Source organism: Centropristis striata, chromosome 8 (assembly GCF_030273125.1).
Source record: "Centropristis striata isolate RG_2023a ecotype Rhode Island chromosome 8, C.striata_1.0, whole genome shotgun sequence".
Classification (NCBI taxonomy): Eukaryota; Metazoa; Chordata; class Actinopteri; order Perciformes; family Serranidae; genus Centropristis; species Centropristis striata.
In genome coordinates, this window is record NC_081524.1 from 18198099 (window position 1) to 18212244 (window position 14146).

The window sequence follows — 14146 nt, forward strand, 5'->3', positions numbered from 1 at the left end:
ACAATTCAGCTAACTCTTTAAACATCAATTACATTTGTTGCATAACAGTCAACATTTTTAACAGCCAACAAACAAAGTTACATCAACATTTAGTACAAGATCAAATCTTGTCTCTCACACAAGGCCAAATCCTGTTTGGCAAGAGCAAATACAGGCCTGAATGTCCCTTTCAAAAGATTTATAATCTTTGTAATGCCCTGGGATGCGTAAGGTCTCGAAGCAGGTGGAGGCTGTGGGGTATCTGCCCATGACTACCTCTACAGAGGGGCTCGTTGGTAGAATCTCCCACCCGGTCCAGAATTTGACCAGATTAGTCAATTCAGTTGGTGTTGCTATGGAGGAGATTAAATATTTATTGGAACGATGAACAAATCAAATGACTAAAAAAATATAATTTGACTTCACTTATCATTAGGGTAAATGACAGAGTCTTGCACTAACAGCCTACAGTCAATAGAAGAGAAGTCTAACTCTTAACTTAACTTTTATTTTAACAACTTAAGATAAGTTGTTAAAATAAAAGTCATTTTTAGAACGACCAGTTAGACTACTGACTATTGAGTTTAAAACAGCAAAATGACAATTTTAAAAATATCCACCCACAATGTGAATATTGAACATTTAAACAGCCAAGTAGCCACTTTCAAATGTATTTTGTAAACCTACCATTCACAATGAACTGTCGAAGATAGCCTGTCATGCGGCATCTGGTGTCAACTGAATAATCGTTATCATCATCGTCATCCTCACAGGGCCAAGTGATTCGCTGAAGAAGTACCTGCATTGAAAATAACATGAGAGCATTGAATCATTTTTCTAAGGGTTACCACACATTTTCCCCAGTGAATTTTCAAAACTTTTCCATGAAATTTAAATATTTTATACAATTTCCATTACTTTATTTAAGTATTTAAAAATAGGCAGGCCTATACATCCATCAAAAGGCGCAATAATGAGACTCTTACTCCGGGAGAAGGACAAACAGCCAAAACAGTGTACATAAAGTTTTGAAAACCATTCTAGTAATTCCACACTATTTCCAGAAAATAGTGTTCTAATTTTATGACTTTTCCATGAGTTTCATGATTATGGGAAACTTGTACATCTTTATCATCATCGTATTGCATATCACTTTTGTAGATCTTTGATGATACATCACTAGTCGGTACTTTTGGAAAGTTGATGATTCAGGGAAACGGAATAGTATGTAGGAACACATAAATAACAAGAACAAGCTTGAACATCGACTATAATAGATGCTGACCAGGTATGAACTGTAATTATTAGTAATTGAAAACGGCATAGTAAGAAAAAATATAAACATTACAAGATCAGAGTAATAAAAAATTACCTCAGGGCTGATATTCCCACCTCCCTCTTTTGGTAGAAGCAAGGCCACTGTGTCAGGTCGTTGGGTCAGCACTGTCCACATTGAGGTTTCTTTAAGACCTCGTCGAAACTGTTTTATTTGTCTTGTGACACGGCCGATCACCTGTTAATAGTAACATGACAAAGGGTATGTCCCATAACATTACTCATCCTAAAGCAATCTCCGAGTAAAAGATTAGAAAAACATTATTTTCAAGAAAATAAATTAATAATTTAAATTAATTTATGATGTTTATATCCACTAGTGAATTACATTATATGATACTGTCCTTATGCTCACTGATAAACCTCATTTGCATTTATTACTGACCATCCACCAACTTTTATGTTTCCAGGAAAATAATTTGTCACATACATTTTACATCATCAACCATACCTTGTAAATTAACCAGAAAAAGTGTAACTCATTTTGTCAGACAGATAAACTTAGCAATGTGCATATTACTCAGATGATAAAAACAAACAAACTTGTAACTTTTGGAAGCACACATTTCTTAAACTTTCACTCACAGCATGGATCAGAAGCTTCTCAAAAATCCATCTCCTGTTCTTCTCAGTAAGGGATGGGAGGTCCCAGGCATAGGCCAATTCCTGGACACTTCCTGCATCCTTCTCTGACAGTGTGGATTCCCCTTCAAGCTTTCAGACAAGAGGCAAAATAAGCTGTTAGGAGATTTTTTTTTAAAAGTTGAGTAATGCTAGGTACAATGTGCACTTGTAAAAAGTACTAAATATAACACAGATTACTGGCATTTGAGCTTTTATAGAATCAGGATTTTTTTTTTTTTTTTTTTTTTTTTTTTTAAATACTACATACAAAATTACAAAACTAAGTATTAAAAATCTTATTTACTCCTTTTGTTTGACAAGCTTGAGTTGGCCAAATATAAGCATCACTCATCAAGGACAATGGATACAAAATGCACAGTGCACTGTTCATAAAATAGAACATGAAATACATAACTTTAATCAAACATACAAGCCTGATTGTTTCTCTTATGTCCAGGTCTGGACAATCCTCCAGTGTAACTGTGGCAGTTTCAGGACTACCACCAAGTAGTACATGGACAATAGCAGGGCTGAGTCCAGACAGGCATGGTCCTCCATGAAGAAAAGAGTGGCCTACCATTCTCCCAGCCACCATGAACATGTCACTTTCAACCAGAAAGTGAGAGGCTGAGGGGACTAAATGTCCAGGCTCTCCTTCGAAAAGCCGTGTAACATTGGCGTTTCCTGTTCAAGACATTAAAAACATTTAATAACAACAACATGGTTTTTACTATCTGCGATCGACTGGAGACTCCATTTCTCTACAGTACAGCCTTTATACATTTGGTAGAATCCTTTGAACTTTCAGGACACAGCAACACAACTAAGATACGACAAACTTGTATAGTTGTTATTTAAAAGAATCTTTACTTTTATAGGGGAAATCTTTAATATGCTACTTAGAATAAACATTATACAACAAAAAAGAGGATGCCATACAGCTAACATACATACCAAAATTGATGCAAAATCCAGACTTCAGCTTTTCCATGCATGTTGAGAAAAAAAAGCGAGTTACACCCTGGCCAATAGCTGTATCTCCTGTAACACAAGGTATGGTTTGACAGAATAAATTTAAAGGAAATACTTGGAATTATTTTTTGGCAACTGAAAATTGATATTGGAGCAACCTTCAAGTCTGCAATTCAGAGGTCGTCCCCATTCCACATTAGGTTGTTTGTAAAAGGAGATAAGGGCCATGTCCTGTTCAGCCGGACTTCTTCTTAAGTCCATGCTGAGAAGTAAGGGACTCTCCATTTTATGCATACGGAGATAGTTGTCCACACACTGAGATATGGCCTTGGTGGGGTCACTGATAGTAAACCACCCTAATAAGAAAAAATTGTTTGTTTTATTTGTTTTATGGATTCAAATCAAAAGTAAAAGCCATTAAGCCTTACTTTGGCACAAACAGTGTAACAGTAGCAAATGTATTGATTACATAAATTAATATGTGAGTTAATAATGGTGTGCTATGAAGACTTTGCTAAGACTGCTTTTTACTGTAAACAATTGATGGTTTACCATCTCTATCTGTTGCACAAGTTCCCGATGGCCCAGGTATTGCTGCTTGCTCTTCCTCACTGACAGCACTTTCATGCCTCACTCCATTCCCTGCTCTAGCCACGTAAAAATCTCTTTGTGTTACACTTGCACAAAGAGTAAGATTATTGCCATTGAGAGAAAAAACATGAACAAGTAAATGGATACCTTTCCCCGCAGGCTGAAGCGTGTACCTCAATAAACTCAGTGGCAAACATTTCTGCGCAGACAGGACACTCCTGCATATCTGCTGTTGAGAAATCGAAGTTACAAGAAAGAACAATGATATTTTAAAAGAAAAGGTTTCTGAATTGATTTAATGAATGCTATGTAATAAGTTAACAAAATCTTAAACAAAGAATTCTTACATTTTCTCTCTTCAGGCTCACCGCTGTCCACATTAGTCAGGTTATCGTCAACATCAATGACATCACAAGACTTGATGTGTTCTGTCAGGAGTGGAAGGGGAACTGCTACTCCACATTTCTGACAAGTGGCTTTTGGCATGCTCCTGAATGCTTCATCATTGAGTGGTAGGGGATCTGTGTTAAGTTCTTCTTGAATTGGGGCTATGAACAGATTTTTAACACAACGACCCATAGCCTTCAACAACCTGCCTGAATAGCCACTATCTTCAGGAGGCACAACAGAGAGTTTTCGGCTTCCCCATCCAGCTGAGGAAAACATTGCAAATGAAAATTAGATTGCAAACTTTCAACAGTGTATTGGATATATAATATATATTTAAGTTAAGTTAAAGTAACTAGACTTTTTGTGTGACTACAGTCTTAACTGACCCCCCCTTCTATTTTACTTGACTTTTTCAAATACAGTAATTACAATTAAACAATTTGCAGTTTTTGATTTGCAGTAAGTTTTATTAGGGAAACATCTGTAATTAATATGAGTTAATAAAATTGAACAGTCTTCATTGCATAATGTGCAGTTAGCTGCTGCACATGTACTTCTTTATACATTTGAGCAACACAAACAAACACACAAACTTGTGTTGGCCTACCTGAAGCTTTATAAAGCAGCCATCCACCAGTAACATTCCCCAGTTTTGGAAATAGAACTTTGAGGGCATCACATAACTGTAAGCAAAAATTATACAAGTGTATTTAACCTCAACACTCTGAAAAAAGGATAGCTTGATTAGATCAAATGGCAACATTAAAATCCATGCCAAATTTTTTTTTCTATGAATACAATTTGTGGTGCAGTTATTAGGGCTGTCCCCAACTCAGAATTTTCCCAGGTGAATCGGATCTGACTAGTTGCAATGCTATTTGGTAATCAGAAAAGTGCACTGGAGTTAGATATTTGGCCTTCTGTCTATACGAAAATGTTGGACAACGGATTAGGTGTACGCCCTTTAGGGTAAAGTTTTGACTTTATTTGTGCTTACGGGTGAAAAAAAGGTTTATCTCAATTCTTACAGATTATGATTAACAGATTATAACTTTAAAGCACCAGAGGTAACCCACAGTTTTCTCCATTTCACTTGAGCAAACATGACTGTATATTTAGATCTACAAAATAACTTGTTTAATGTGTGCCCACAATTAATTAATGTAATTGTTTTTCATGAACTTCTCAGCATATTAAAATACAAGATAGACTAAATATCTAATTGCATATTACTACCTCTTCATGTGTTGTGCTCTCATCTAGATGAGTAGTCCTACGGCCCAACCCTGCCTGCATATGGACTATTTGCTCCTGCTCTTTTGGAGTTTTTTCATATGGCTTTGGCAGCAAATAGAAAGCCACTTCAATGGGTTTAGCTCTCTTGGCCGGAACAAGGTTTGCTGCAGGAAAGCGCCTCTTTCCTCTGGCCTTGGTAAAAATACCTGGGAAGGACCTGTAGAAAACAAGTTTGTTGTTTGTATGTTTTTTTTAACTACATTAAAAGGTTGACAAAAAGGCTCTTGCATGACAGATGAATATAGAAAAACTTGGTATTCTACGACATACTCTCATCAGGTTCCAGTAAAGTGTTACATGCAATGACTTTGAAACCTATGATCATTTTTTACTTTTCTTATATTATATAAATTTCACATTAGCCTTAAGTGAAACAGGTCCTTATATATTTTACTGAATGGTCACAAAAAACACTTGATCTCTGCAATATTAGTAATAAGCTGATAATGCTACACAATGCTATGTCTCTCATTACTTACTGTAGGTAACAGGTGGAATTTTGACTGTACAAATTGACAGCATGACAAAGTATGTATACATAGATTTGTATTTAAAATAACAATTTTTTCTTTACCTGGTCATTTCTGCTTGAAGCAAGGGTCTTTGTGGCTGAAGGGCTGAACTCCCATGCCCCTGCCTCTGTTCTCTGCAGTATTGGATCCGAAAATATATATTAGGCCTAATCATCTACAGGCATATAATGTATAAGTAAAAGTAAGCCATATGTACATGAATTGCAGTTTAATACTAAACCTCATATCTTGATTTGTGACCTCTGCTCCCCGGTGTCTCTCAGAAGAGGTTACTAAATCTAATAATCGCCTTGCTGACTCAATGATGTCATCCTGACTAACGTTACCCTGTAATCACAAATACAGCACAGAAAAAAACAAAGGAAGGCTATTACAAATCAGTAGTACAAGTATAATATACATTATTTTAAGATAATCAGACAGGGTATAGCGCCAGAATTTATGTCAAGCATTAGCTTAGCGGCCAAGCCGTTCTTCTTATAATTGATTCATACTGTAAGTCGTACGGGACACCGTACCCCGGTTACAGTCGGAGTTCTCTTAACCCGTAACCAGACCAATGGAACTCCATCAGTTCCCCGGTTACTCGTGCACAGCGTAACCGGGCTACAGTCGGGGTGATGCGTCTGTGCATTCCCCGCTAAAGCCACTGCTACGGTCACTTCACTGCGGTGACTCAGATTAGCTTTTCAAGCGCGTTCCTGGTTTCAAAACCCCGTCCATCACCCCTAATAGCTTGTCAAAGGATCTCAGTGTCATTTAATTTAACCAAAACTAGAAGAAAAAGCCGTGTTCTGACCAGCTGTTCGCTGGCACGGCGCTATGCTTTACCTGAGGTGGAGTTACTCCGTCATTCCCCCGCTCATGTAGCCTACACGTGGAACCTCAATACCGTTACTAATGTGCATGTTCCGCTAATTTTATGTCCAATAAAGTCCGTTAATGTACACATGTCAGCTGTCTCTGACTGAATCTTACAGAAACAAACCACACTGATGTCATATAGAACAGTTCAAACACTCACCGAAGCCCCATTGTTGGACATGCCTGAACTCCGTCACTGTGCGAGCCGACAAGCCGAAGCTGCATTGGTGTCAGGTGACTCCCGCTCGCTCTTGTTGCTTGACGCACGCGCCCGATCTTGAATCTGGAATCGATTGCTCTGCCTTGGGTCCCCGGATGTTGCAGTTGAATTTTTTGCGGTTGAATTTTTGTGGTTGAATTTTTTGAGGTTGAATTTTTTGCAGTTGAATTTTTTGCGGTTGAATTTTTTGCGGTTGAATTTTTTGAGGTTGAATTTTTTGCGGTTGAATTTTTTGAGGTTGAATTTTTTGCAGTTGAATTTTTTGCGGTTGAATTTTTTGAGGTTGAATTTTTTGCGGTTGAATTTTTAACGTTGAAAAACATTCAAATACATAATTTCAATGCATAAATATTCAGTGCTAGAAATTCAACGTCTTTTTTATTTCAAACTCTGATGACACAGATTTACTTCCATATGTTCTGCCTGCTGTGGAGTTTAGATGTAAACTGGTGGAGCTATGATGTTCCAAGGCCGCGCTGGGAGACAATGTGTATCACTGCTGCACTTCTGAAGTCTTGTAAAAGGGCTATTCTTTCTGTGGATTTTTTTTGTCTGAATCAAAGTGTTTAACCCTTTATAGCACACTCCTGGAAATTGAAAATGTCAACCCTGAAGTGTTATTGAAGGATATTACAAGACTTTTTGCAAAATGTTTCATTTTTATATTGCAAATCGAGGTCAATTGAGTCATTATTATTATTATATTTATTATAGTCTCTTTCCCACAGCAACCCTAAATAGACAATAACACATCATTTGCATCCATCACCACTTTATCTTTTACCTTTGAACTATTTATTATCTTTTTAGACTACTTATTACATATGCGTAATGTCTGAATGTCTTTTTTAAAGCACCTTATATATGAGAAGCACACGTAAATTTAGTTGTATACTTTTTTAATACAATGACAGTAAAGGAAAGCTTGAATCTTGTGTGATTTACTGATTGGTCAGATGCCACAGTGTCACTATCTGTGATGTAGAAATCCATGTGGTTCTATGAGCTCACGGAGAGCGAGGAAACCTGTTATAGATGTTATTGATGTTACCAAATATGGTTCTTCGCCTGATAAAGGGTTAAAGAAGGTGTTGTACATTGCACAGATTATAAAGCCCCTTTAGTCAAACTACTGTTGTTTTCTTAATAACATATAAAACTTTTCCCCAATCTTTCCAGTGTAGAATCAAAGCTCTATATAATCTTAACAATGGCTCTTTGAGTCTGTGGCTGGTTATAAAGGGGCAGATCCACCTCTTTTTCTTCTTGAAGCTCAGATCTCTGGACATCTGTAGTGCAATGCTGCAGATGTTTTATCAGTCTGTGGTGGTAGTGTGTTGTTTTATGCTGCAGTCTGCTGGGGAGGCAGCATCAGACACACACTGCAAAAAGTTGTGTCAGATAATTTTACTAGACAATATTTCTTGAATTAAGATTATTAAATCTAGAAATAAGCATGTTGAATGCTTAAAATAAGAAACTAACTCTTAAAACAGGGATGGGCAACTTTAATGCTTGAGGGGGCCACAGTTTTTCATCGACACTACAGCAGGGCCACATATAGGACCGTGCACTTAACCAGATATGATGAAACTGCAATTTTAATATATTTACAGTGCAGTAACTTAACATATTTCATGCTCAAATGCATGTATAACAGTATGAATAGGAATACAAAAGGTTTGAAGCAAATAAAAAATAACCACTTACTGTGGTTCATCATCCGCTACACAAAACCTTTATGGACCAAAAAAACAGGACGGAGGGATTCAAAAGATCCTTCTCTCCTACAGCCATCAGGCTGTCTCATTCTAACAGAGATTCTACCAGACTAACTGAATTTACCCTTGGGGATAAATAAAGTAATTTTGATTTGATTTGATTTGATTTAACAAGTCACAACTACATTCATCTGGTAAACTGCTCATTAACACAGATGTGTAATCAGCCAATCACATGGCAGCAACTCAATGCATTTAGGCATGTAGGTGAGCTGCTGAAATTCAAAGCGAGCATTAGAACGCGGAAAAAAGGTGATTTAAGTGACTGAACGTGGCGTGATTGTTTCTTGCCAGACAGGCGTCTCTGAGTATTTTACAAACTGCTGATCTACACAACCATCTCTATGGTTTACAGAAAATGGTTTGAAAAAGAGAAAATATTCAGTGAGCCTTGATGCCTTGTTGATGCCGGAGGTCAGAGGAGAATGGCCAGACTGGTTGGAGATGATAGAAAGGCAACAGTAACTTAACCCTTTGGAGTCCATCTATTTATTGAAAATACACGTTTTATTTACAGTAATAACTTTACATATATACTGTATATGTAGACAAGCTGAGAAAGCCAGTTGAAAGTGCATCATAGGAGCTTTCACAGTGTGCCATTTATGTTTCTAGACCATTTTTAAAATGAGAATTTTCTTTCCACAATGAAAACTATTACTATTTTTAATTTACATGCACATAGACTGTTCAGTAGTTTTATTATTTATTATTATTTTCTGCTGTTTTTGTGTGTATAAATGGCTAAAAAGAAAGTCACATTTCCATAGACACCTGTGTCTTTTGATTGTATTTTCAGTTCCTGGCAGCTTTATACTTTGTTAATTAAAATAAAATGAAAAATCTGACTGATAGCCAAGTTTGTGTGGAGAAAAAGAAGCCATGAAATGAAATGAATGCATAGGAAGTTGAACCAAAATCTCCTGGACTTGAGGTTTAAATAACCTCTCGTGAACATACAGCACGTCCAACCTTAAAGCAGATGGGCAGCAGAAAACCACACCGGCCACTTTATTAGGTACACAATTCACCAGATATAGTGAGTGTCCATACAGTAATTTCTCTCCGCAGTCGTCATGTGGTTTGTTCCCATCATCCCACACTGTGACGATAGGGTACACTATGGCAACTATCAGACCAGCTTAAGTTCTGAACAGGGAGCCCAGAGAGAGATTAAGCATTAGTAAGCAAACAAGTTTCTAATTCCCATTCTAATGATGTGGCCAGGAGGAATGAGGACTCCTGGCCACCACTGATAGCAGCTTTGAGTGATTGCTTGACGTCTGTAAAGACAGTAAACAACTAAAGGTCTGGCTGATAGATCTATTGTATGTAAGGGTTTAATCCAGCTGCTGGAGGCTGCGGTGGACAATGTCCCTTTTCTGAAACGTACAAAGACACAGTTCTTATCCCTCTGCTCTCTACATGTGACAGCCTTTTTTGTCATGTTGGTGAAGCAAAATCAATCATACATTTTGAGATGAGAGACAGCTCTGCAATTTTAAAGCTGAGATAGGGACGTTTACACCTCAGGGAGAGGAATACAGATCCAACTAAACAGAATATTATAAGATACAAAAGATAACCAGGGCTATGTGGCTCCATGTGTCTGTGACCAAAAAAATGATACCATGTGAAATGTCTTTTCTATTTCTTTACATTTTAATTTTCACTGATTGTTGGTATAGGCCCAAAGCAATTTTTATTCTTCAATTATAAAAATGTGTTGCTTATATACGGCATTACATTTTATGCTATTTTTACATTTCAGTCAACTAAAAAGTTAGGCCTACTTAGTTAAACTAAGTAGGCTGTCTCATCTTCATTGTAAGGCTCAAAATAAGGTACATGGCTCCATTATGATATTTTTCTCTTTTTTTGGCCAACAATGGCTCTTTCGTTAGTAAAGGTTGCAGACCCCTGGTCTAGGTATTACACTGGCAACCATGGTGGCTGTGATAAACAAACAGTCTTAACAGAACAGATGATACAATCTTCCATTTAGCAGGATACGAGATGGACAACAATATGCTAATATAATCCTTTTATAAGATTAAAGAGGATCTTTGCCAATATCAATACACAGTAGAATGAGAATAGAATTGATTCACCTTTTTAAATTTTATTTTCAAATAAAATAAAATCTATGTCAGACTGCTATAAGTGTAGAAAAACCCTCAGTGGACAGGACTCCCAAACTTCACGAGCTCTCCCTGGAAGATTCTTCTGTTGGTTTGCTCACACTTGGTTTCTTTTTCTGAACCACACCACGTCCACACGGCACATCTTCCGCTCATTTATGCATCGCTGACAGCACTGCTTTTTTTTAGGTAGAATATTATAGTTTTATGTTCAAGTCTGCAAGCATTTCACCTGGCTGCAAGACAAAATTACCCTCTGGGACATTTAAGTTAAATTGAAAAACTAACAGTCATTCACACAGTCATATCTTTTTTGTTGGATAAAAATAAAAATTTTAACTGCAACTCATCCTTCCGCTCGTTCTCAACCAATCAGCGTACAAATTATACAACTTTTAAATTATATGCAAAATCCAATTCTGCATGCATGTAATAAGCCTTTCCATCCCAGGCGGCAATCTCCGTGTCTGAGTGTGGAGGCAAACCAGGAAGTGCCTTAAGCTGCATTCTACTGAAAATTCCAGCAGGGGGCGCTAAGTTTGGCTGCAAAAAAATCTGTCCATTCATTTCAGTGGAAAATGAGAAAACTTCTCACTTGATTTATTACGTCAGCATATTTTTTTAGGGCAACACTATGGTCTCAATCACTAGTAAAAAAATCTTCTTCAAGACAATTTTATGTTAATAGTTCTAATAATGGCCCCATTTAGAAGAAAATAAAGATGAAGAATCATAGATTTGGGGCGGGGCTACCTTTGATTGACAAGGCGAGCCGTCATCAGGAGAGAAGCAGAATAATGCGTCAATGTGTCAATAAAGTTATATATAACGTGATATAGATAGAAAAAATTGTGTTTAGCAGTTTGGTCTCATAACTTTGACCCTTTCACTGTATTTTCACTTAATGACAGTTTATTTGAACGTTTGGTTCATAAAAATGTCTTGTTCAGCGTTTGGTTCATAAAAATGTCTTGTTCAGCGTTTGGTTGGACTAACAGACACTCCAAGGAGTCGCTGCTCAGTTTTCTGAGGTCAGTAACAAATATTTTGTTTTTGTTTGTTGCTAGCCAAAACTAACATCCCAGTTAATGCTCCAGTTAATGCTAACATGAATTAGCAGCAGCTTCTCTCAGTCAGGTTGAGGTGTAGAGAGGCTGTAGTCAGTGATCAGATCCCTCTCCTCCTCCACAGTCCAGATATGGTCTGCTCCCCGTATCAGAAACAAGATGGCGACGAGTGTAACGATGACTTCGATGCTTCCAACGGGCCACAAACCAATGGGTGACGTCACGGTGACTAAGTCCATTATTTATATACAGTCTATGGTCCGTCCCCATGTTTACGATTGGAGTCATTGGTGCCCTCTGTTGGCCGTAATTATTATGAGTGACATCTAAGCACCGTATTAAGCACAAACGTTGCACTGAGGGAGGTTGGTAGAGGAGGTGGACCCTGGACTTTCACCCAGAAGAGCAGGGGTTGTGTCCGATGTGAAAACAAATGTAAACCGTGTGATTTTACTTTTGTGCATCACGTTTTAACTGAACTATGTCAACTTCAGTCGTCACATCGTCCTTGTAACTACTTCACTTCCAGCATTTACATCATTTATTTACTGTTTAAAATGTCTTTTATAACACCTAACCAGGACGTTTTTTGCCCCTAACCTAGAGAAACGGTGTTGTAGCCTAAACAAACTTTATTTTACCTTATGATCGGTCGTGTCATTTGTACAGGCTGAAACCGGGTTGCATCCTTGCTTGAGCTGTGTTGTAACAATATTGATTATAATCCCTTCATTATCTAGTGGTGAACACGAACATAACGTCATCATTTCTACTTTTTAAGAACAATTATCAGTGTGTGTGACCTACCCGTGTTGTAGAAGAGGGTGGCGATGAAGGTGCAGTTCTTGAAGAAGGTGTTGCTGGAGGTGATGTCCTCGAAGTAACACTCCTCAAACAGTGAGTCCTCAAACACCATAGATCTCATTTTCAGGTTCATAAACCTGCAATCACACACACACACGAGTATGACGGCAAAGAGAGGATAATAGATGGAGCACAGGAGTGGAGTGGAGGGAGACAAGAGTGACATATTGAGAGAGTGTTTGAGTTTTAAAAACTCACAGATTACGTGAAGAGTTCAGATTGAAAAGGTCAAAGGTCAAAGGAGACATCACAGACATGCTTTTTAAGCCAGAACAAGTGTGCAGGGCGCAGAATAAAACTTTTTGCTGAAGACTTATTCAAATTTTCATCATTTTTGTTGTCATGCCCCACAAAGTATGAACAGATAGATAGATAGATAGATAGATAGATAGATAGATAGATAGACAGATAGATAGATAGATAGTAAATAAAAAATATTTGGGTTAAGGAATGGAATGGAAAGATAAGTCATTGATTCGAAATCATTTGCTGACAGCTTCGTCCCCCGCAGTTTAAAAATCCCATGTGCACCCCTGGTTTTACCCCTTGGCCATGTTTGCACTTTTTTTATTCATGTTCATTTATTTTACTTTTAAATGTGACCAGCAATGGCTTGTTTTAAGATTCACTAGGATTTAAGTTAAGTGACAACAATTTGATATTATTTATTTTAATTGTGTCTTTTTTGTTTGTTAAAACCGTATTTCAAGATTTGCCAAGACTGTGCATTTTTGTAAGACTCTACATTTAAGTATTTTCAATAAATGGCTTATAATAACACATAATTTCAAAATTCCTGTCAACTTTTTTAAAAAATTCTTCTGTACCACCAGGCTTAGCTAGTTTTCTGGGGGAAACCCTGTAAATAATATAATAATGTCCCTCAGCATCATGTCACTTGAGCATCATATATTAAAAGAGTTTGCCCTCAGTGGACAGGCCGTGGCTAACAAGGGGAAGCAGCTGTCTCACTTGTCATTGAAGTACTCTCCCTGGCGGTGGACCTGGTTTTCCAGGGTGAAGTTGAAGGTGACGTGTTCTACTTTCTCCTTGGAGAAAAACTTGGTGCGCGAGGCGTACTCTTGCTTCTGCAGGTACTTGATCATGTCGGGGAACCACACGGTCAGACCGTAGTAGCTGCAGGAGGAGGAGGAGAGAACATGAGAGTGATCCTGTTACACAAAATATATCATGTTCAATATTAAGTGTTAAGCAATCTGGAAATATGAACCTGACATATGCAGCTGTTAAGCCAAGCAACAGTAACAATAATGTTGTGATGAGCACAAATATGGACTCAATAAAAAGTTCTTTAACCCTCTGGAGACTCCAAAAGCTCCAAATCCAGACTTCTTCATGACATTCAGACTAGAAAACAAAGCAGCGTGGAGCCCTACTGTAAATTTACCTCTAAAGTTCTGGCTGTAAACTCCATGAGGCCAGTTTCAGTTTGATGATGATATACCAAGTAAAACTGGAGACAAGCTCA

General features: G+C 37.6%; 2 protein-coding genes across 2 annotated transcripts in view; both read right to left on the minus strand.

The window, feature by feature from the left end:
- Positions 1–14146, minus strand: part of sv2a (synaptic vesicle glycoprotein 2A) — a 117137-nt gene that overhangs the window by 26094 nt on the left and 76897 nt on the right. The window contains exons 9-10 of the mRNA XM_059339803.1: positions 13630–13794; positions 12601–12734 (exon numbers count right to left, since the gene is read on the minus strand). Coding sequence (XP_059195786.1) covers positions 12601–12734; positions 13630–13794 — 299 coding nt within the window. The remainder of the gene's footprint in view (positions 1–12600; positions 12735–13629; positions 13795–14146) is intronic.
- LOC131976673 (G2/M phase-specific E3 ubiquitin-protein ligase-like) lies at positions 26–5986 on the minus strand. The gene is made up of 13 exons (XM_059339808.1): positions 5941–5986; positions 5762–5833; positions 5128–5344; positions 4499–4574; positions 3849–4154; positions 3649–3730; positions 3069–3266; positions 2893–2979; positions 2369–2622; positions 1900–2028; positions 1352–1492; positions 667–778; positions 26–332 (listed from the first exon to the last, which is right to left on the minus strand). The coding sequence occupies exons 5-13, from the start codon at positions 3879–3881 to the stop codon at positions 115–117; spliced, it is 1254 nt and encodes a 417-aa protein (XP_059195791.1). The 5' UTR covers positions 3882–4154; positions 4499–4574; positions 5128–5344; positions 5762–5833; positions 5941–5986; the 3' UTR covers positions 26–114.